This window comes from Micromesistius poutassou (assembly GCF_964030765.1).
Source record: "Micromesistius poutassou genome assembly, chromosome: 8".
NCBI lineage: Eukaryota > Metazoa > Chordata > Actinopteri > Gadiformes > Gadidae > Micromesistius > Micromesistius poutassou.
In genome coordinates, this window is record NC_140278.1 from 15,995,307 (window position 1) to 16,019,122 (window position 23,816).

The 23,816-nt window shown below is 47.8% G+C and overlaps 1 protein-coding gene across 1 annotated transcript in view; it reads right to left on the reverse strand.

Moving 5' to 3' along the window:
- The window catches only part of rftn1b (raftlin, lipid raft linker 1b), an 87,532-nt gene that overhangs the window by 15,069 nt on the left and 48,647 nt on the right, over positions 1-23,816 (reverse strand). Inside the window, exons 5-7 of the mRNA XM_084472212.1 lie at positions 22,399-22,885; positions 15,168-15,371; positions 5,630-5,748 (exon numbers count right to left, since the gene is read on the reverse strand). Coding sequence (XP_084328338.1) covers positions 5,630-5,748; positions 15,168-15,371; positions 22,399-22,885 — 810 coding nt within the window. The remainder of the gene's footprint in view (positions 1-5,629; positions 5,749-15,167; positions 15,372-22,398; positions 22,886-23,816) is intronic.

Genomic DNA, 23,816 nt, shown 5'->3' on the forward strand with positions numbered 1-23,816 from the left:
GAGACTGCTTAGGGAGCACGTCGGGGTTGGACAGTGAATATAGAGATAGTACTTTAAGAAGCAGGTAGGGGTTAGACAGTGAATACAAAGACGGTCCTTAGAGAGCAGGTAGGAATTGGACAATGAATACCTAGAAGGTTCCTTAGAGTAGGGTAGTAGTTGGACAGTGAATATATGTGACTCTTACAAGGAGCCCAGGGGCCGATGAGGTTTGGCGCTGAACCTTCTGCCTGGGTGTCCAACACCCTAGCCGTCACTGGGCTATCTCTCCGGCCCTGTCGCTTGAAAACTTCAAAGCACTTGACAAGTGTTTGCCTGCCAAGTGTTTTTGGCTATCACCTCAGCCCCTAAACAGCTGCCGGGAGCCCCAAACGGCTCAGAGTCAGTCCTTGTTATCGGCATCACTGGCAGAGAGACATATTCTCTCCCTCTGGGGAGGGAGGAGGAGCCTGTTTCTGGGTTCACCTCCTCTCGCTCCTCCGCCGGGAGGGAGTGTGGAACATCAAGACTGAAATACAGGCTTCTGCAGCTCTGACCCCTGTGTCACCCTGTCCCATATGACATACACAGACACACACACACACACACACACACACACACACACACACACACACACACACGTCCTCTTTCTATGTCTGGTTTGCTTCATATGATATTCCTTTACCGTATTGCTGGTGCTGTAATGCAGAGCCCCTAATCTCACAGCAGACGTGATTTCGTTTCTGGATGCGCAGGCGAAGGGCCGGCTCTTCAGAGCCAGGGGCCGCTGATGACTTGTGGGAAGATGTGACAACAATGTGGGCACCGCTAAGCTCCGCCGGCCCTCTGGAGCACTGGGGCTTTTTACCCTCAAATTGGATTCCAAAGAGAAGAGACTGGGAGGGATTTTCCATCTGCCAGACTGGTGCAGATGTCCCCTTTTATGGATTTCTATGAATTTATTTTGTACATTTATGTTGGAGCTGTGTTTTATGTAATGGACGAGGCGGGGGGTCGGGGGGGGAGCGTGGATTTCAGATCAAATGGATTTCTGTGGTGGAATCAAATTGCGTCTAAATGCCTAAATCACGCAAATTAAAATGCACTTAGGTTAACGACTTTTTCAACAAAACTTTTTCATGGTGTGTAATCAGAATCATTCCCAAATATAATTTCCTCATGAGCAAAAATGTAAAAACCAACATGATCATTACCGTTACAAAATATAATTTCCCTATCAACGCAACTATCTAACCACAATTTGCCACGACAACATTTATTTTTCCTATTAAGCAAAGTTAATAAACAGTTAAATCTGAAACATTTATGAAAAACTGCAAAATACAATTTCCTAATGAACTAAGCCTTTCAACTAGTGCAATCATCATTACAAAATATGTATTTAAATATGTATATATATATATATTTCTTCAGGGGGGGGATTCATATTTAGTATTTGTTTTAGTTCATATCGTATAGGAATACTAGTAGCATGGCCACCATTTCTTATTGGAGAAGGCATCCGATAGTGGTCCATCAGCGACCTATCAGGCCTGGGGGCAGAGCCTCCATAAATGGAGCATGCCTGAAGGTCGCTGTTATCTGTTTTCCTTTCATCAGCAAGAGGCGGCCTTTACCTGCTTCAGAACATTCTGCAGTGAGCTAAAAACACCAAACTCACACAGTGAGGATGTTGAAAACAGAAAACCTTCTGTGGAAATAACCACAGAAGGTTCAGGAAAAAGTCCACCAAAACAGTTTGAGCACAGCACTTAGATAGACCAGTGGGCCATTTAATAGCATACAAACCTGTCCTTCCTGGCGGATTACCTGCTCAAACAGGGCCACTGCTTGTACATCTTTACACACTTCCCCTGCGGTTATTTCCATGATTCATTGCTTTCCACCAGTCTTACTAAACTCTGAACTTCACCACACCCGACCCGAAACTAAACTTCAACGTCTCTCTGGTGGAGACCGAACATCTAACATCTGAACCTTGAGTTTCTGCTGCCTACCCAGTGATTATGATGAGAGAAGTGGGGAGCATCTCTTGTGTGTCAGATCAGGAACCGTGTCACACGTAGGCGGTTCGGTGCGCCTTCTCGCTCTGAATTATATATCACACCGCCGTTTTATTAATCATGAATTCACTGGAAGAGTTATCAAACGTTAAGCCCACGTTGCACTTTCACTGAAACACGGAATACTGCTGCCAAGGTGATTTCTTTCACGGCTTCATCATTAAAAGCTGTGCTTGTTGTGTTGCAAATTAAAACATAGTTTGACATACAGCCTACAGCTACCGCTAGCTATAGGCTAGCTATACCGCTCGATTGATTATTAACCAGCTTTTGTGGTCTTGGGTCACATCGACGGATCCAGAATATTCCCTACTCTATGAACCGCACCTCAGAATTCATACCAGCGCACACACATACTGCTCTCACGAGTCGCCTTCTTATAATATGACGCTTATCCAAGCCTCACGCTACACAGTGTGTGCAACGCCATACTACACTAGGCACTACAACACATTACCACACACTATATGTTACCCGCTACGCACTACACGCTACACACTAAAAGACCCACGACCCACGTCCCCTCCGCTCCAGGCGCTGTGCCGCTTTGCAGGGTTTTTGTTTTCTTAATGTCCTCTGGCTCCGGGTAATGGACGGCTGCACGGGGGCCGGGGGCCGCTGGGCTCCCGGGGAGCACGCAGGGGCCACAGCTTGATGGAGTCCTTACCAACGGCCCGATTTGTTCTGGAGTGTTGTCGTTTGTTTGTTGTTTGTTCCCGTAAAGCTCAATGAGAGCAGAGCAGGAAGGGTCCATTCACTCCAAGGCTCCCATTGATTTCCCTTTGTCTGCACAATAGGAGGACAGAGTGGCGAGGCGAGGGACATAAGCAGGGCCATCCTCGGGGAGCCCCCCCCCCCGTCCTCCATTTAACTTGTTTACCTCGTTCCATGCTCTTTTACACACTCCGACACAATGTTTTAGTCTGGGTTTTATTTTATTTCCGTCTCGTCTCGTCTCGTGCGCAACGGTTCGCGGCCGCCCACTTGAGTGACATCGTCCGACGGGGGATCAGACGGCAGGCTGCTTTCAGAGAGAGGCTGTATTGAGTTGTGCTGAAGCAAAGTTGATTATGGATTGAGTGCAGTGTGTCCCCGCGGCTTGAACTAATGGACCCGCCGGACGGCCCGCCGACACGCTGCGCTCTGCGTCGTGACCCCTCCGACCTCGGGATCCCGGGGTCTTTTTCTACGCTCCCGAGGGTCTTCATCACAGGCCATGGATGAAGACGTTTACTGCGTCAGGATTTAAGCACCGCTGAAACTCTGAAACTACTCCATAGAAGTGGTGAGCAAGGACGTTCAAACCGAGTGCCGTGTTGCTGAGCATATTCAACCCTTCTGCTCAGAATATAAGGGCCTTAACAAATCAAACCATATGCAGTTTATTTACCTGATTAAGTTTGAATGGCTGCTTTATTTGGTGGACATTAAGCCTTGCTAAGTTTAAGCCTTGCAGCGTTTCTAACGGGTCTCCATCAGCATGACTCACGGGACACCTGTTTTACTTTCTTTCTCCAAATGTCCACTACACTAAGTAGGAAGAAGTCCCTGTAAGCCTCAATGTGATTTAACCTTAGCAAGCAAACGCTGCAACCGTGCAACCTGTGTGATAGTTAACTTGTTAACCAAAATGGAGTCTATTAGCCATTAGCAGCAGGGTTGCCAACTTTGGGTTTTTGGCTGGAGTGAGACTCTGTGAAGTCTTATAATGCTTACGTTATAGCAGGCGCGCGGGGAGATGTTTCCGTCTGGGGGTGCGGGCAAGCAGAGTTGTTGACGGGGCGGGGGGCTGTAGTGCCGCTGCAATATAGCGCTCGTCCGGATCAAATCATCGGCAGTAAATCAGAATTGAATCAGAGTTTTTGTTTTTTTTGCCGTGACATTTGTTGCGTGTGCGTGAGAGCGTGAGATTGATGTTGAAAGCGTGAGTGTCACGCCAGATGCGTGAGAATTGCCAACCCTGTAGTAGCAAAAAAAAACAAAAACACACAACCAAGCCCCCATATCAAAGCTTTTCTACCATTCGAAGAGCAGGCGTTGATGAAGAGGTCAGGGTCTTGTGTCACGGCAAAAGAAAAGCAGAGGCTCCCTTTTCGAATGCTAATCTCAAGATTAGCTTTGAGAAAAAAGGAAAAAAATAACCAGATCGTTCTGTACACCGTAGCCCGCCGTGTGCAGCTGTTCCAAGCCGTGGAGAGCAATGTTATTGATTGGCCACTCAGCGGAGCAGCTTGTTTGGTCGGTTGTCTGAGCTTCATAAATCCAATCACCTGTCCAGGTCAGGCTCTGAGCAGGGGAGAGGAGGAGGAATATCGTGACGGGAGCTGAACCCAAATCAATCAACATCGCACATTATGGTCGTGTCTTTTCATTCTTAGTGTCACTATCCCAACACACCAAAGAAGGACAGCAGACCAACACAGAGCTTAGCATATCAATTTCAGGGCAGTGTACGGTGAAGAATGAGCTGTAATCTTGTCTCGGCGAGATAGTGTGTGTGTGTGTGTGTGGCCGTGGTCAAACTTTTCTATTTATGGGCGAAAGAATATGTTTAAAAGTGGGCTTGATGGGATCTTGGGGCGGGTGTGGCGGTGACCCGGGTCGTTTATTTGACACTGATGAAAGTGTCCTGAAACCTATTAAGCTGTAAAGTGAATTTTCTTTTCATTCCCGGGATGAGCCCCCGGGTTCACCTTCCCTTTATCAGGGCCGTGTGTGGGGGGCCTGCCGCTGGTCGGGGGGGCTGGCCGGCCCCACGTTTAGCGGGGACAAAAGTCTCTTTTCACACTCCGACGGCCAGGGGGCCACAAAGTCTGAATTCGATTACACAGATAGCATCAGAAATCACACTCACACACTCATATACACACACGCAGGTCGCGCACGCGAACGCGCGTTGGTGTGTTCACTGGGAACGCGGTAATTCAACGGGGCCCATGTGCTGAGGCGGCGTGACAGCAGAAGGGCCCTCAGAAGCAGACAGAAATCAATTTGTAGATTTAAACTGGGGCCAAGCGAAGACGATAATCACAGAGCAGATAAGGGCTTGTTCGTCTGCAGATAACACGGCCGCGTGATAACGCCCTCGCCCGCACACGTGGGGAATAAATCCAGAGATGGCAGATTCGTCTGTGTGTGTGTTTTGTGTGTGTGTGTGTGTGTCTATCTGTTTCCGTTTCTGTGTGTGCCCGGTGCTGGGCAGTGTAGATAGATATTGATGGAGATGTGTATGTGTATGTGTGTGTTTATATCTTAATGACAAGCACCTTTATCGTAAGGGATTCAGACTTATTGGGTAAAAACATGAATTGAAACAAATGCCTTATTTCCGTGAGTCTGATGCGTTATTTAAAACTGTACCGTACTACTGTAGCTTACTACTTACAATGTCTTCATGATTCTAAAGACTAGACAAAGGGATGTGATTTACCATCCAACAGGATACTCTACATGTTGTCCATCACGATCGATAATGCTACTGCCTAACACACACACACACACACACATACACACACACACACATACACACACAGGAATACAAGACGAATGAGGATGTGGCGACTCACGTCGATGACGGTCCACTGTTCGACCACGATGGCGTCGTAGGCGGGGGCGGGCGCGCTGGGCTCCGTCTCGCTGGCCTCCTGGAAGATGAACACACTCTCCACCGACATGGGCAGCAGGTCTAGAGAGAGAAGGATCACCACACTCTGTTACAGCGTACATCGAGAGGGAGACAGAGGGAGACTATGTTAAAGTTACCTCTTAAATAGAATTGAAAGAGAGAGAGAGATGAAACCGATAGGGAGAGAGGGATGCATAGCTGGGGGAGAGAGGAAGGGTGGGATAGAGGGAGAGAAACAGATGGGGTTCAGGGAGAGGGTGGGAGAGAGAGATCTTATGGAACGGGGAGAGAGAGAGACAGACGGGGGAGAGAGGGAGTCGATGGGAGGGGGAGAGGGGCAGACGGGAGAGAGAGGGAGGTGATGGGAGGGTGAGAGAGAGACAGGCGGGGGAGAGAGGGCGGTGATGGTAGGGGGAGAGAGAGACAGACGGGAGAGCGAGGGAGGTGATGGGAGAGAGAGACAGACGGGGGAGAGAGGGAGGTGATGGGAGAGAGCGACAGACGGGAGAGCGAGGGAGGTGTTGGGAGAGAGAGAGACAGACAGCCGGGGGATACGGAATGAGGGAGGAAGGTAGCCTCAATGAGAGCAGGAGAGGGAGAGACAGATGGGGAGAGAGAGAGGGAGGGAGGGAGGGAGCGAGAGAGAGGGATGAAAGTATTTACTAGAAGGAAGCAGGCTGACTTTTCCTTCTCTCTCTCGGAAAGCCCTGCAGGCCACAGATGTAATGATAAAGCTCAGTCATGCACACACACACACACAAGCCACACACCCCCTATTCCGGCAGCACACCCACATCCACCAGCAACACGCATACACGCGGCACACACTCAGGCACGCTTGTGTAGGCTACTTGCGCTACTGGTTATTAGTGCGCTGGCGGCTGGGGTCATTTATATGGATAAGTCTTACTTATAAATTACACCGAATTAGTGAGCAAGAGAGAAGGGATATGAGAGAGAGAAGGGATATGAGAGAAACAAGGAGAGGGAGAGAGAATAAGGCGGGATATTCAGAGTGTGTTGGTGCATTGCGTTTGTGCGTGTGTGAGAGCTCCCTTCTACCACGGATGGGTGGATGAGAGAACGCATGTTCAGCTCTGAAGGGCTTTACTGTTCGACATTAAAACGTGTAGATCCTCTCAGTGGAGGCTGCTGGTCTCTGTCTCTCGCATCACGTGTAACGTGATGCTCACATGCGATCAGCCTGGATTCCGATTGGGCCGGGACCCTGACAAGACTTAGCCCTGGTGGGTAGAGGTCCTGGGTCCCCGTCATTATTCCCGTGGACGGCCCGACCCATATGAATGAGAGGAGGGGCGAGGGGGGCCTACTCCCATTACGGGCTCTGCCCTGTGACCTGTGGCCCGGTTGGTTGGTTGTTGTTGGCTTGTATGGCTTGCCCGCTTTACAGGCGCACACAGGCACTTAAAGGCAACGGGCCAGATACAAGTGCCATGTGTCATCTGTGACCACCCACACACACATTGTCTGTGATAGTTTGTTTTGATGCATGTGTGCATTACATTAGCCTCACGCACGAGCGCACACACACACACACACACACACACACACACACACACACACACACACACACACACACACACACACACACACACTCTCTGAAGACAACAGCCGGGTCCTGGGGTCCATGCTGGCCTGAGTGGTTTCTCATTACTTTCGCTGCATTTACACACTAATACGTTTTACAGGTTTACTGGGACCAAGCCCCACCAGCACACACTCCACATTTCATTACAGACCATAATAATAGAGCGAGAGAGGGAGCGGGCAAGTAGGGTGGCGAGGGGAAAAGAGAGAGAGCGAGAATGAGGGCGAGGGACTATGTAGCTCACAGAGAGAAAGGACGTGAACAGGGGAAGGAGGGGAGGACAGATGGATGGAGGGGTGAAGCCAAGTCGGGAAAGGAATAGAGTGAGAGAACGGGAGCGCAGCCCCCATGGAGGGGGGGAGAAAAGGGAGGGAAGATGAGGAAGAAAGATGGACGGGAAGGGAGGGGCCAGCAGGCTCTTGAGAAAGCCATTTAGGGCCCCGAGCTCAATCCAACATGTCGCTCAGACATCGCCGTGCTCCTTCAAACACACACCTCGTTATTCAGACACAGACGCACACACGCGCACACACACACACACACACACACCTTCACACTCCTCCCCCCCCCTGAGGTGGATGTGCACTAACAGGGACTCCACTCTTGTCATGTTAATTTATAATCACAGATCACTTTTCCAGGAATGATTCACGACGAGTGTCGAGTCTTTTCAATCCGTCCATTTTTTCAGTCAGTCAGTCAGTTTTTTTTCAATCACATTTCCATGCTGCCACTCTCACACGCCTTTCTTACGTACGCATTCACCTGTCTCCACAGAACAGAGCGGGCTCCATTCATCTTGCCTAGTTCCCCCCGCCCCCCCCCCCACCCCCACGCCTGCTCTTAGGACGTACGCACTCACAGCCAATGGCGTGCATCCTGTATCTATTATTCTATTCAAAGTGCATGTTGTAAAAGTGGAAAAGGGTCTGTTGGTATTGACCAGTGAGGTCAGCGCCACACTGATGCTCTTAGGAGGCCGGGGGATCGATGGCGGTCAATGGGGAGGAGTGGATGTGTGTGTGTGTCTGCTTGTGTGTGGCCACCTTCAGAACAAAGACTTTTTGTTGTTGTGATTTCGTCTGATTTATAAGTGAAGAAATGCAGCCCGACTGCGTCCGCACACTGTGTGCTTTGTTCCGTTGAAACAATACGATTCTGGTTTCTTGTTTGTGTTGTGCTATCAATATAAACAGAGATATATTCACAGAGTGTTTGCTTTGGGTTTAAGTGTGACCCGTTCAGGGTGTGCCCCTGTCCCACCGCTGGAATAACAACAACTGTGTTGTTTAGAGGCACAGAGAAAGATCCAGGGCCAACTCTGCATCTCCCAGCTTATCCCCCGAGACACACACACACACGCACATGCACACGTGCGCGCAAACGCAGCAACACACACACACACACACACACACACACACAGATACACATGTCTGAGACTCTCAAGGTCACAAGGTGAGGAAACATGCAAATGGCAGGGGAATACACTGAGTGACAGCACAGGGCGAGAGACAGTGAAAGGCCGTGGCATGGAGCGAGAGACAGAGAGTGGGGGGAGGGAATGACATGAAGGGAGACGGAGAGAGGTATTCAGGAGCAGCACCTCAGACAGGAGAACAGAGTAGAAACTCTGACTTCGCAGAGTCGGTAGACCACAAAGACACTGTGTGTGTATGTGTGTGTGTGTGTGTGTGTGTGTGTGTGTGTGTGTGTATGTGCGTGTGCGCGCTGGAGGCTGGTCTTTTTATCTGGCAGTGCTGCACGTTGTAATGAGTCAAGGCCAAATAAAGTTGGCATTCAGGTTAGCTTCAAGTCAACATTTTTTTTTTTTATTATTAAATTCAGAGAAGGGCAAGGAATATTATTTTTTCTCACTGCCAGTCCAAACATAACGATCCACATCATTTGGCCCTGCCTCATGTAGTCTCCAGACTCTAGACCCTGACCCCGACCTCTGCCCTCTGGTACCACCGACCACTTTGTTACTATCGCTGGCCACCGATCTCGTCCGTCTGGTTGGGAAAGACACATATTAGGCTCGACGGTGCACAATGGCTGCCGTGTGGCTGGTGAAGTCATTATATAAACATGGAGGCCTAGCCAGACGTCTGACTGCTTATCTTACTATTTTAAATTTATTTACATGTCTTTACCTATCTATATTTCAGATGGGGGAGTCGGGAATCAGAGACACTGTGTGTGTGTGTGTGTGTGTGTGTGTGTGTGTGTGTGTGTTTGTGTGTGTGCGTGTGTTTGGTGGGTTGGTTTGGGCATTGTGTGTGCCTGAGCGAGAGAGAGAGGGAGGGTGTGTGTGGTATCTGTAGTTATATATATATATATATATATCTCGGAGGGTTGGGTGTGCTATTGTGCAGCATGTGTGGTATTATTTGTGTGTGTGTGTGTGTGTGTGTGTGTGCATGTGTCATGGTGTGGTGTGCAGCGTGGGTGTGTGGCATGTGTGTTATTGTGCATGTGGTGTGCTATTGTGTCCTGCGTACTGCGGGGTGTTATTGCGAGGTGTGTGTGTGTGTGTGTGTGTGTGTGTGTGTGTGTGTGGATATGAAGGCAGGGGGCTGAAGGAAGGGTTTGGAGGTAGAAGTGGATCAGCGTTGGGACGTGTGATTGGACGGATGTTCCCCTGCCTGGAGCCACTGGGACTTAAGTACACTGGTGGCGGCCCTGTTACCGGGCAGACTAGGGTGAGTCTCTTAGGTCAGGCTGTGATCACCCAGACAGATTTTTATTATTTATAAGTCATACATGATTATAAATGAACCAGTGAGCAACGACCTGTGTCCCTCGATAGAGCTCACAGCTATTGCAAAATTCGTTCTTTTTTATTATTTCTATTAATATTAATATAGCTTTTTATCTAATTTTGTCTCACCATTTTCTTCTAAACCGACACTGAGAGCTTTTCCACAAGGAGGCGTTAAATATTCTGTCCCATCAGTATAAATGCTGACAGGTGGTTCACCATGTCCTCATGGTTCTCAGTTTGACATTTCATAATGATTGATTTATAGCCATTTATTGCTGTTTATCTGTGGGTGGTTCAACCAAGCTGGCCAGTCGGCTGAAAAGCACAGCGTGGGGTTTGAGGAGAAGGAGGAAGAGGAGGAGGTTGGAGCTTAAACTATAGCAGTGACCAAGAAGCTTTGCTGCCGTCAACACCAATACTGTCAGCCCCCCCGCCTCCCCTGTCCCAACTCCTGGGGGGTTCTGAGGGTAGGAACACCACTGTGTGTGTGTGTGTGTGTGTGTGTGTGTGTGTGTGTGTGTGTGTGTGTGTGTGTGTGTGTGTGTGTGTGTGTGTGTGTGTGTGTGTGTGTGTGTATCTCTGTGAGTCCCTGTGTGTGTGTGTGTGTGTGTGCGTCTACATCTGTGTACTTGTGTAATTGTGTGTGTGAGTGTTTTCCAATATGCTGGCTGCATATTAATTTGTACATCTGGTGTGTGTGTGTAATATATGAATGTTTAATGTGTGTGTTACGAGTGGGGAAGCTCAGAGCGAATCGGTCTGCACATCCAATATGGCCACCTTATCTGACCTGTTGGTTTCTGCCCCCTGTTAAGAATGTCTCCAATGCAAGGATATTAAACATGACTACCCCCTCCCCCCCCCCCCCACACACACACACACACACAGACACACACACACACACACACACACACACACAGACACATACACATACACAGACACAGACACACACACACACACCTGTGTGAGTACCTGGACATGGCAGGTGTGTCTGTGTGTGTCTGAGTGTGTGTGTGTCTGTAAGATTGTGTGTCTGTTAGTAAGACATTGTGTGTGTGTGTGTGTCTGTAAAAGTGTGTGTGTGTGTGTGTCTTTGTAAGAGAGATTGTGTGTGTAAGATGTGTGTGTCGAGAGAGTGAGAGTGTGTGTGTCCGTAAGAGTGTTTGTGTGTGTGTGTGTGTGCTCTCCTCACTCTCCCTAGACAACACTTGTAGTTCCCAGACAAGCAGGCGCTGGCAGAGCTACAACGGTGTTTATGAAAGACACAAGAGGCTGTATGAAATACTGCAGGAATACGATAAGAGCCGTGCCAGAGGACACAACAATAACTGCTCTACCTATAACGACATAACCGCTGTCGTCCGACATTACCACACTCGCGTCGAATCCAACGCAATCTTGCCTTCATCTTTTACCATTCTCATATTCCTTTCATCTCTTTGCTTTCATTCACTTTGTGGGAGATCTCAGCTTGCGTTGAAATTTTTACCATATTTTTATTTTCTTGTGATCTCGTATTGCTATCCGTGTTCTACCAAACTGTCCTTCCACCAAAACGATTTATTCAATGAAGACTTTTCCCTTTAAAGGCTCACAGTAACAGTCTCTTCATGTTATTATGGAAAAATGCGGGCAGCTTGTAAATGTGGAAACATTATTTGACAAGCTTGGAGGCGCTAGCGTTATAAGATAATCATTTATTTATGGCGAGGGTGTGTGTCCGTGTTTGTGTGTGTCAGTGTCCAGACTCATTACTACTTTTAATACTACTACTTTTGTGATGACATCAGAGGCTGGAGAGGATGGGGGGGAAATCAAACAGGGCTTGGAACGAGGTACAGGAAGTTAGTTAATTAAACCTGCTCTGTATGAAACAGGAGGGGGACATCGGAGGGAGGGCGTGTGGACATCTTCATCCATCAACCCTTAGTGGAGGCGCTGCACATTGGATATTTTTAATGTGAAGACATGATTATATTCTTGGTTGGTAAAGCGGGTAGGTGTTGAAGACGTAGTTATCGTAGGTGGTGTGAAACCGACAGACTGTGGTGTGAAGTGACCTGCAGTCGTCAATTGCTGAGGTGCGACAAAACTATTTGTATTTAATGCTGAAGCTTTATAATATATTTCCAAATGATTTACAGACAATTTTCTTTTACTTACCAATGCTGTGTTATGATGCGTTATAATTTATTATCAGAGGCCAGTTCATTAAATTATGCGCTCTGTTGCTACCAACTGCTGCTAGACATCACAGACAATATCTCGCCTGCAATTGTCTCCATTTCATTTATTAACTAGCTGGAAAACTCAAGAACGAAACCCTTTCTATTCAACTGGTGGTGAACCAGTAGTGCCATGTCTCCACTGAGTGTGGAGATGCTAAACTCCCATTCCTTCAACATCTGCCTTCCCTTGAGCAAGCCACTGAACTCCACACACCAGTAATCATCGGATGTTAGCTCAACAAAATCTCCCTAAATATGACTAATTAGGCCTGATCAAGAAACAAGAAAAACAAGTGATAAAAACAACGATAAAGAAATAAATATATATATATCTACAAGTGCAGATTCAAAAGAAACCCAAAATTGTGGCTAATTCGGCAACAAACCTGCTTGTATACTTAGTTTTTTTACAATGTGCTCTCTCTGTATTCTTTTATTTTTCATTTTATTTGATTTCCATTTCTATTTTCTTACTGTTAATAATGTTAATCTGTATTATTTCTAACCAAAAGCCCCCCTAGGGACAAGTGTCGTAAGTTAGCCTTTGCTAGAAACACTATGATGCAAACATCGGATGACAGTCTCACACTTGTCTAGGTTTCTGTATCTGTCCCTATTCAAATAAACCTTAAATAAATAAATAAATGTGCAGCACCACTCCTTGCTACTCCTGGCTAGAACCACGATTCACCAGCGCCAGGCTCAAGGCGCAGAGGCTGTCAACACAGTGGAAGAACTCCAGTTCTCTGGCGTCCACACTGTACACACGGCACTCCACTCTCCAAACTGTGGACACTCCAGTCTCTCCCCCCCCCCCCCCCCCCCTCTCTCAAGCACTGCCAGCGCGCGACTGTCGAGGAGCGCGGGGTGTTTTGACAAGCGGAGGAGAGTGTGTGCTCCCCTGTGTGTCCGTCTCGTCTCTCAGAGCAGAGAGGAGAGGGATCCAGGAGGGAGGGCGATGAGATGTATGCAGAGACAAGAGGCGGAGCTGTAAGCAGCAACAGCGGGGCGGGCGGGCGGACGAACCCCAGGGCCGTGCCAGTATCTGTGTGACGACATCGGCACAGAGCGACCGATACAGGTGCCTGCATGTGTGTGTGATGTCATCGTCTAGAAGCAAACAAACAGAGGGCGACGAACGTCTGTGTGATGTCATCAGCTTGAAGAAACCTCTCGATGATGCCGTCGACAGACGATAGACGTTCAGGCAGAAACATGGACACAACACAACACAATTTCTTCTATTGAAAGACGCAGAGTATTACTGAATAAAAAGTCCTCTGAGCTTTGAAGTTTGGCTTGGCAGATTGTATAGGGTCTTAGCATGGTCGCGTATCTCAGCGGAGCGTGAACTATGTAAAGTATATTAGAATAACCTGATGGGGAGGGTGATGCACAGCCACTGGAGCACACTTCATTACTCCAGCCTCGAGTGATGAAATATGCAAGAGGGGTGCTAATTTTTTATCGGGTTAATTATCTATGTTTCATAGTCGTTGAGGCGCTTTCACTTTCACTTTCCCACACTAATGAATTATGGGTATTATTTACTAAGGATGGCTGTTTGATTAAGAACCGGTGGGGCATGCTGCGGGGCTTGGGGGCTGGTGGGGGCGGGGGATTATATATGGAGTAGGCCGAGAGGGGGGACTCGAGAAGGAATCTGGCTCTAATGGGGACACAGATCTAGAATAAAATGTATGAATGTGGACCCAGAGCCATACCAGATCAGAACCCCACTGGGAAGGACATGAGCAGTAAAGAGTAGAAAGAAACTTTTTGATTTCCACAAGAGGATACTGGTTTGAACAAAATCAGAAAGGGATGAGATGAGGGAGGTGAGGAGGTGAGGAAGAGGGGGAAAGCCCTGCCGCCATTTTGAAAGTAAACTTTAGTTTTCCACAGAAGGTGGAGGTGGACAAGAGCAGACTGTGGGGTCAGGAGGAGCAGGTGGTGGGGGTGAGGAAGGGTGGGGGTAAGGTGAGGAGGAGCAGAGGGTGAGGTGAGGAGGGGTGGGAGCAAGGTGAAGTTCAGATCTGGGCAATCGGTGACCTGATGCAATCCCTGGCTAGACTCTGGGTAGAATATAAATGAATCTGTTCTCTGGATCATTCATGATGGGAAGCTTTAAAGAGACGCTGGCCCTGGTCAGATTTAGGAACAAAGACCATGAAAACCAATGTGTCCTCTACTTTTGTTCAAGTCCAGTGGTCCTACTGCGTTGAAGCAGAACCTCTGGGCAGGCGCCACAAGGCCCGGGAAAGAAACCAGATCTGCAAGGGCGGCGGAGTTACGTCTTGTTTCCTGCTTCATTACGGATTTGTTCTCCTGAAGAAAATGCATTTGCACGAGTAGACTAAGCTTTCCGAAGGGGGTATTAATCCGTGTTTTTCTGTAGTGGCCAGTCCACACAGTATTTATAACCTTAACCTTAACCTTGAAACTTTTTTTTACAGTGCACTAATGCAGGCCAAGTTTGTGTTCCCTCAATCTCTGCTTCCATCCGCATGATCGGTTGAAACGGTTGAAAGATCCTGGTCAAAACAAATTCACTTAAAATAATATAAGTGAAAGAATGTAAAACACCCAGTTCTGAGCTCGCCTCGAGTAAACTCAAGGCTGATTAGTTCCCAGATTTTCATATTAAATTGACATATGATAAACAAATCATAGAACCCATCCATCGTTACAAAACCACTTGATATGTGGCGCTGAGCCACATATCCTGTCTAGCCCGACTGTTGGAGCATGGCATTAACACCGGGTTTGGGTTAGCTAGTTGTGATGCTTCCCATATACAGGATTTGTCATCCAAAATCCTCACTGTACTTTCTGTGTAACTTGGCGTCCACGAACGACGGCGTGGCGGCGTTCTTACCGTTGTCGCCGCCCAGGTGGAAGTAGCCGTCGACCAGCGAGGCGCCGTTGTTGAAGTGCTGGGTCATGTAGTCCAGCCAGTTGGCCTCCACCCCCTTCACGCCCTCGTCCCGGTTCTGCACCTTCAGTGGGACCTTCACCGTGTAGTACTTGGCCTGGCCCTCCCGCACCGGCGGGTGGTTGAACAGGGCCAGGAGCTCCACCCCTGAACACAGACAGTCAACCAATTAACACTTTGGATGATTTAAATCTCAAGCAAAGATTCAATAATCCGTTCACACTAAACAAACCAGTCGGTTTAACAACACTACGGTTCAAATTGGTTAATCCAGATAACCAATTAACCAATTGACAAATGCTCTGACAAATTTACTCAATTGATCAAACTGAATGACTTAATGCAATTAAACATTTTAACAAATGTCATCAATTAACTGAGTTAACGAATACATCAATCAAACACAAGCATAGGTGGGCTTCACAACACCAACACAACCATCCCATTGCAGTTAAGTTTAAATAAATATGTGACAATCGTCCAAAAATATGTGATTATAGTGGTGTGCAGCCTCTTTCCTTTTCCCCAAGCCTTCAAAGCCGTAAAGTGCTGTTCACTCTAATCTTTAAAGACCGTACAACGCATTCAACACACTGACAAGCCACAGTGTTTACCACAAACATGCTGTTAGAAAAACTATCTTTGTTTTAATCCCAACAGAGATCTGGGCAGGAGTCCCAGCTGAATTTTGGGTTGTCTTTTGCTCTTCTTTGAGCGGTGAATAAAACAACAAGAGTTCTATACGCGGCTGTCTCTGAAACGCCATTGTTAGCTCTTTCAGTCCACTTAGAAAAACCTCCATCTTTCTGCTTTAGTCTTGCAGGAATAGTGCAATAGTGTTTGGGTTCCATGGCAACAAGACGTTGCCAAAGAGGTGAGGTGAGGCGGTATTAGGTCAGGGGAGAGTTGGGTGAGGGGAGGCTAAATCTTAAGTGATCTCCTTTCCTGTCTGCTATAAAAGATAGGACTGCACATTGTTAATTGCATGAGTTTATTTTACGCCGTTGAAGATAAGAGTTCCTGCTGTGGTGCCGATCAGTCAGCATGTTGTTGGGCTAACAGCCTAGCGCTGCACCCACTAGGTGGCGGACAGCTAACCCAGTGCTACCTATAGCTGTCCAGCAGACGCGGAAAGGGACGACAACAAAGCTGTTCTTATATTCTATTGGGGGCGGCGGGGCCCCTCACGACACGGCCTAACCATATGTATTGGGATTCTGTAAATCCATTAAAACATGTGTGATTTTTCATGTGCGGTTTAACGTATGGGTTTAACGTGGGCTCTACAGGTGTCCGTTTACCAAGTGTAAGTTGCCAAACAGAACGTAGTGGATGCAAATGTTCTGAATACACTGTAGCCCCTCCAGTAATCAGACAGATTTCTGAGACAACCAATGGAACGTATTACAGAAGTGAACTATCACGCAGAGTTTAGGAGGAAGGGGGGGGGGGGGGGGGTTACAAGCTATAATCCAGGGATGTGGTGTGTCATTGAAGCCTAATGCAGGCTTGATAGGAGCTGTTTGAGACTATTATAGCAAGGAACAGCCACAAAAACTATGCTTTCCCATCCCGAATATTTCTATATGACAGTTGTTATCAAATGTATATTACTATTATATTCATTCTTAATGCAGCACTCACATCTCTTCCCCGGTGCTCCAGGAGAGATCCGATGGGTGCGCAGAGAGCCAAACATGAAAGAAACTCTTCTAACAAGCTCATGTGCTGGGACTCATCCCGGTTGATTCACTGCACACAAGTCTGAATAATGCATTAAAGGCTTCCCAGCCTGCCTTTGTTTACTTGAAGCAGAAATATGCATAATGCACTGCGGGCCCAGAGGGCGGGGCTCACTAGGAGCGCTAGACCTGCGCACCGCCGCCGCCGCCGCCGCCGCTACGCAACGCCAATTGATGGGTGGGAAACATTTCGGGAAAAGGTGTGTGTGTGTGTGTGTGTGTGTGTGTGTGAGTGTGAGTGGGTGGTTGGGTGGGTGTGGGGAAGGTGGTGATCTGCACACACACACTCAGGGAAACGACACACTTCAGTGCTCACAGCTGTGTATCGGGGGAGGTTGCGCTTTGTCTGTTTCGCTGTATTAGTCAATGCGTCTGCACCAGACAGGGCAGAATGAATCATTTCTAATCGCTTCTTCCCAAAGCCTGCTGACAGCTGGCCCCCGCATCCACCAAACGTTGTCATTTCTCACTCTCCAAAGAAAACATGCACGCGTCGCTGTCTGCTAAACCTCTGTGGCCACGGTCAGATTAGAGACACAAGTGGGCCAAATCAGATTTGGTTTTTGGCAATATGTGAAAAAGATCTGATTTTGTTCCGGTAGAGTGAACATCCCAGGAGGTATATAGATATATCTATTTCTATATAAAGATGGTTATCCGATCTGTGGCAAAGAAACCACTGTGTGTTCGGTCAGCTCTGAACTGGGTTGTTTTTTACAGTTTTCTAACCGGCAGAAGGCCTTTTTGGTGTATTCAAACGTAAATAACATGAGTCCATTATCAGTGTGCACATCTCTTGGGTGTTTTGACTGTAGTTGTTTTGGTCATTTAAGGTAAGTGATTTGCTAAATGGTAGTTCACTTTCTCCTGGTCATGGAGGCTGTTTCTGTGTGAAAAGTCAAAGGACAATTCACATGACCCAAGTAATCATCTATTAAAGCCAGATGTTCAACATCAGTGTGTTTGACCTGAACCAGTAAACTTAGTTATGGCCAACACCGACTGATCCGGTAAGACTGGTTCAAACGTAGTGGTTTAAACTGGTTAAAAGTTGAGGTCTGAATACTAAAGCAATCTCAATGATTGAATGAAGTAATTATAGATCTATAAATGCGTTCACTTAACAAATGGATGTACGCATTCATCTATCAAACAATCGATGAAGAAGACATACTTGTACTTAAAATGATTACTCAGAGAGAATAAATTATTCTTATTTATATATTTCGAATATATTTATTACTCTGTACACAAATTGGCTGTGCGGGGGGGGGGGATGTTCGGTACGGTTCCTCGCGTGTTTGCAACACTCAGACTAAATATGGGGCGGCGTGAACATGATGGACGGCAGGATTAGCTCATATTTAGTTAGCGTTGTTCAAGATGGAAAGATCCAGAGGTATGCTACTGCATCAGGCCAGCAGCCTGTGAGCAGAATGTTATAAAGCGGAGTGGGATGCAAATGAGTCTTTCCCAGAACAAAATAAGTCATGTGAAAGCAGTACTTATTTAAGCAGCCGGTCGGTAATCGATTGTATTGTGGTGACATGCCTGATTGGTATTATAGCAGAGTTGACTCCAGAAAGAATGGGAAGTCATTTTTATCCGGGGGGAAATGGATAGTTTTTCATTTATCTCCGGCCTCTGGGGATTAAACTAATCCATGATTATTGATTATCATGATATGAAAGCAAGTCTGCCACTTTTGGCTGTTTACTTTTGTTCTACATTATAACATCTTTCAACAGTTAATAAATAGTTTGACAGATGTCTGTGTTCCACTGCGTCCTCCGCCAGATAGGTCCATGTGGCCAGGGATAAATATTTAGTCTGAAAACAAGTGTGAAACACTTGAGCTCTGAATAAAAAAGACGTTCTGGAAGAGGTCATTCCAATGTAGAAAAAGAGCAGAAACGCATTCTCTCTCTCACACACACACACACACACACACACACACACACACACACACACACACACACACACACACACACACACACACACACACACTACACAAGCACACCGACCTGACCCCGAAAATATACAAGGAGCATACACACATACTGGGAAGCATGCACACACACAAATCGCGACCGGTACGCAATTAGTTTGACATGATTACGCATCCTCCAGTACAAAATGCTTTGAACCTAATCCCACGAAATGCTGCTGTCATGGGAACAGACCGAGCACTCTTTTAGATGCCCCTAATCTGCATCACAGCCTCCCAACCAGAACCTTGCCGTTCCCTGGCAGCCATTAACCAGCATCTGAAAGTGTTGCAAAACACAGAACCCTGGCACCGATCCAGAAACGCTGACTGCCATGGCCAGTCCGGACACACAGAGTGGACAGAGAGTGCGGCGCCAGAGGCCTGATCCGCCCGTGGTCGCGCGGTTGCTGGCGGTCCAGCTGGACGTGTCCACACCAGAGGACGGACGTGTTTCAGCGTGATCCACACACGAGAGGAGAACCTCAAAGCCCCCCTCAGAGGCGAAGGTGCTGGTGAGGCTTGACACGGCTTACGCCTCTTGCACACTACCTCCGTCAACGGACGCATATCATTGACTTTGCATGGGGCGCCCATAAAATGCATTGTGGGTCCGTCTGTCAAGTTGGCTCTGTGGCCTGCGTCAAAACTGAGAAATGTTAAACTTTTCGGGAAACGACGGGACCGTCGGCCAATCAGATCGCGGTTATGCAAATACACTAGTGTGCCGCTACTTGGACTCTGTCCAATGAAATGGTCTTTGTGATACAACCCGCCGTGGAAATGTCAAAAAGCCGGCCGGCAGCGGAGGATTTAAGAATGGATTTAAGAATTGGACGATTGCTGTGGTACATGTACAGGGGCAACACTGTCCTTGCGACTACGGGATCCATTTAGCAATAACAACAACAAGCAGGAAGACGCAGGAAAAAGCCGGCTTTATAACACCTGGTGCAAGGAGAGCGCAAGGAGAGTGTTGCCCCTGTTGCAGGCTGAGTCCACAAAGACTATTCCCCCATACGTCAGACACGCCCTCACCCATCCGTCCATTGACGGAGGTAGTGTGCAAGAGGCGTTACACTGTAAATCTCCCCAGGCGAGATGAATTTCTCCTAATCAGGATTGTTAATCAGAGGGGACATGTCGGCGTCACAGCAGCAGGATCAGAATAGGAGTATGAATCAAGAGATTGAAACATGAATACGCTAAATCGATGGGAAAAAATATTAAAATAGGTTTTTCGCGCTGTCAACAAGGAATGTAAATGTCAGCGTTACCGACGGTTGTGGTAAACATTATTGACCTTTTGTTTGCCACATTAATTTTGCATATAAAATTGTTGTCGGTGTCGGAAGAGTGTTTTAAATGTATTTTTAGTTTTGTTTTTGGGGGGTTTAGTGTTCCACGTGCTGAGCAGAAGGAGGGGGGCAGAGAACGCAGTGCTGGGATCGCTATCCGTTTGTTTTCAGTCTGCCAAAACCAACCAGTCTGATAGCGTGTCTGTTTCATCATTCATCCTCCCTTCTTTGTCTCTCTCTCTCTCTATCCATCAATGTCTCTCTGTCTCTCTCGCGCTCCGTTTCTCTCTCTCTCCATCCATCTCTATCCATCAATGTGTCTCTCTTTCTCTCTCTCTCGCCCTCTCTCTCTCTCTCTTTTTCTCTCTCTCTCTCTCTCTCTCTCCATAAGCGTATGGCACTCATCCGGAGATAGGTGTTTGAAGTCAGCTAGACGGTGGGCTCCTTTCCTCATCCCCAGAGAACAGGTCCAGTGTGATCCCGCTCTGGCCACCCTAGCTTGTCACCATGGTTGTTGTCGTGGTGATGATGAGGGGGATGGAAGAGGGCTGGGTGTTGGGTGTTGAGGACGAGGCCAGATGGACCGACCGGCTGCGGGTCTGTGTGGGTGCCTGTTTCCTGCACCAGAACGACACACACACATACACGCATGCACACGCACAACGCACGCAGACGCTGACACGTATCCCACGTGTGAATTGGCCCGGAGATGCAGTGTGTGTATGTGCGTACATGCTTGGGCACACAGACCGGTGCAGGCGGGACACAACACTTTGCCGGTCGCACTTCTACACGCGTGCACACACACACACACACACACACACACACACACACACACACACACACACAAAAATGCATGCATGGCTACTCGCTTAGAAACACAGATTAACCTCCATACAAATGTAGACATGCAGGGCATAATTTGCACACTGTGCTACATTATCCTGGGGAAGGAGAGAACAAGGAGATAGAGTGGTTATTGTATGTGGGTATGTCTATATTTGTGTGTGTATTAGTGTGTGAGGATGTGTTAATGCAGAAAGCGGGTATAGAACAAAGGGTATTCACAGAACAGGGAAGCAGCATGAAAGCGAGAGGTAAAAACCTGACTTCCTTCAAAGCCCCACGGCAAATTTCGGTGCAAATTCATATTCAGCGAGTGTGATTCTATATTCCAGTCGCGTAACATGATTCATCTCGGGCTGCGTGTTGGTGTTGTGTAACACACCTTCCCCCCCACCCCCCCCCCCCACCCCAACCCGCGCCTCACACTCAACCTAGAGTTGACTCGCTTTCCATCTCGAAAGACGCCATGGCTCCGGGGCTAAATGGCTGGATGCAGATACACTCTTGGAAGTTAAATCGATGGTGCTGCCGCACGTTTGTTTGTCAGCGAAGAGCAGAGCAATTAAAGCTCCCAGGTTTGGATCTGGGCGGCGGCGCCGACGTCTTGTTAATGAGTAGCGAACATGTTGTATTGTGGTGTCAGGTGGACCACCTTCACCTGCCGTTCACCGCCGTCTACACTATATGACATTATATAACAGCGGAAAGCTGTAAAATCGTTATTTTTACTGAGGTTGTTTGGAGAGTTTATATTGGCATGAAAATCAATTTGCCCGTTGATGACACTGTGTTCTGTCTCTGAGCGGAGTAGGAAGAGGCGGACAGGGTTTGGATAATTACAGACCTGCACTTACAGGAAGCTGGAACTTGTTCTTCCCTTGAGTGGATCCATATTGGCAGACAACGTGCCATTCCTCCACTATGTTTCAAAGCAAATGTTTCAAAGTGCTATACTTTCTTTCCTAGACCTGTTAATGCTGTGTATTGGGTCTCCTGTAAAGGATTTTTGTGTAGCCAATGCATGTATTTCAGAGGTTATTCAGAAGTCAATGGTGGAAGGTCCTTTGAGGCTGTAACCACTATTACGGGCTATACAATTCAATTTGACTGGACTGGACTGGCAAATAGTTTAAAAGGCACTTGCGGGTGAACTCAAACTTAGAGAATGACTCCATTCTTACGAATCAGCCTCAACCTGCACAGAGCTTTACGTGCACAGGCCTTTACGTGCACAGACCTTGACGTGCACAGGCTTTTACGTGCACGGGCCTTTACTTGCACGTCATGCATTTCAAACTCACCGTCTCCTCTGCGATGGCGCGTGTAGCGGGGCCGCCCCTTGCCGTCGCCGGCGTTGGTTCTGTTGTTGTTATGCACCCGCGACTCCTTCCCCTCCTCCTTCTCCTCGGTGCGCTCCTGATCAGGGGAGGAGCAGGAGGTGTCCATGGGTCCTCCCTCTACACCACTCCCCGCATCCGTTCCAGTGTTCTCTGTCAGCTCCTCTCCCTCTCCGTCGCTCTGCATCCCCTTCCCCTCCTGGATTGGGCTCTCCGGGCTCCTGGTGTCGGACACCTCTTCCAGGATGACCCCCGGTCCTCCGCCGTGGTTCCCGGGGCTGGAGGGCTCCGGCGGGCTGCAGCTGCCCAGGGAGCCCAGCACCGAGCTGGGGCTGGAGTGGAGGGAGAGCGAGGGCGTCTCTGGTTCTCTGATCCGGGTGCACGGGGCCCCATACGGCTCCTGGACGAAGCCCACGAACCTCACGCCCTGGTCGGCAGCGTCCTGGACTTGCTGTAAGGAGCAGTGGAGGAGGGGGAGGGTTACAAGCTGTAATACAGGGATGTGTCATTGAGGCCTAATGCAGGCTTGATAGGAGCTGTTTGAAACTATTATAGCAAGGAATGACTGCAAATACACTGCACCAGACCTCAAATCCAAATATAATAAAGAGATATATATAATAATAAAGCTATGACTATTTGCACCATAATACTGTTACATATGCCATCACAGTATTATTTATTTTATATATATATATATATATATTTTTTTTTTGTATAGGAGATCAGTGTGATGTACGAAGACAAGCACGAGTTAAAATCACAAACAATGAAAGCGAGAATATTTGCAGAGATGGAACAAAACAATTAAAATGTGAGCATTTCAGTTGGATGCCGTTGATTGCAAGGTGGGAGCTTTTCACTATCTGTCTAAGGAATTTATCCAATAATAAGCATGGCCAGTCCTCTGTGGCCTTTACCTTCGCAGAACTTCAATATGGACTTTAGTGTTGAGGTGGTGATTTAAAATCTAAAAGGTTACTCTGTGTTTGCACTGGCTTTACCCTTCTGCACCACTGTTTTGTTTGTCTGATGCGTACAGATTGATACACCAACCCCAAATTGAACAAGCAACTTAAATTCAAGGACAATGTATGTCTTTTCTAACTTTCTTTGGGGCATTTTGAAACCAAATAATGGTCTTCCAGCCTTTCTGGGGAAGTTTGTCCTGTTTGTTGGATTCTAGCGTTTCTTTCTCATTTCCTCGGTCGTCCCCAGCTGCCTCTCCAATCACCCCGCGGTTGATTAGATTGGAAGCGGCCACAACCCTCGCCTGGCCAGGGTCTGCATCGCGAATTAAGCGCCCCCTCTCTCCTCGTCTGTTGAACCAACTGTCAACTGTCTGCGCTATCAACGTCAACTGGTTTCTTATTCCCCCACAG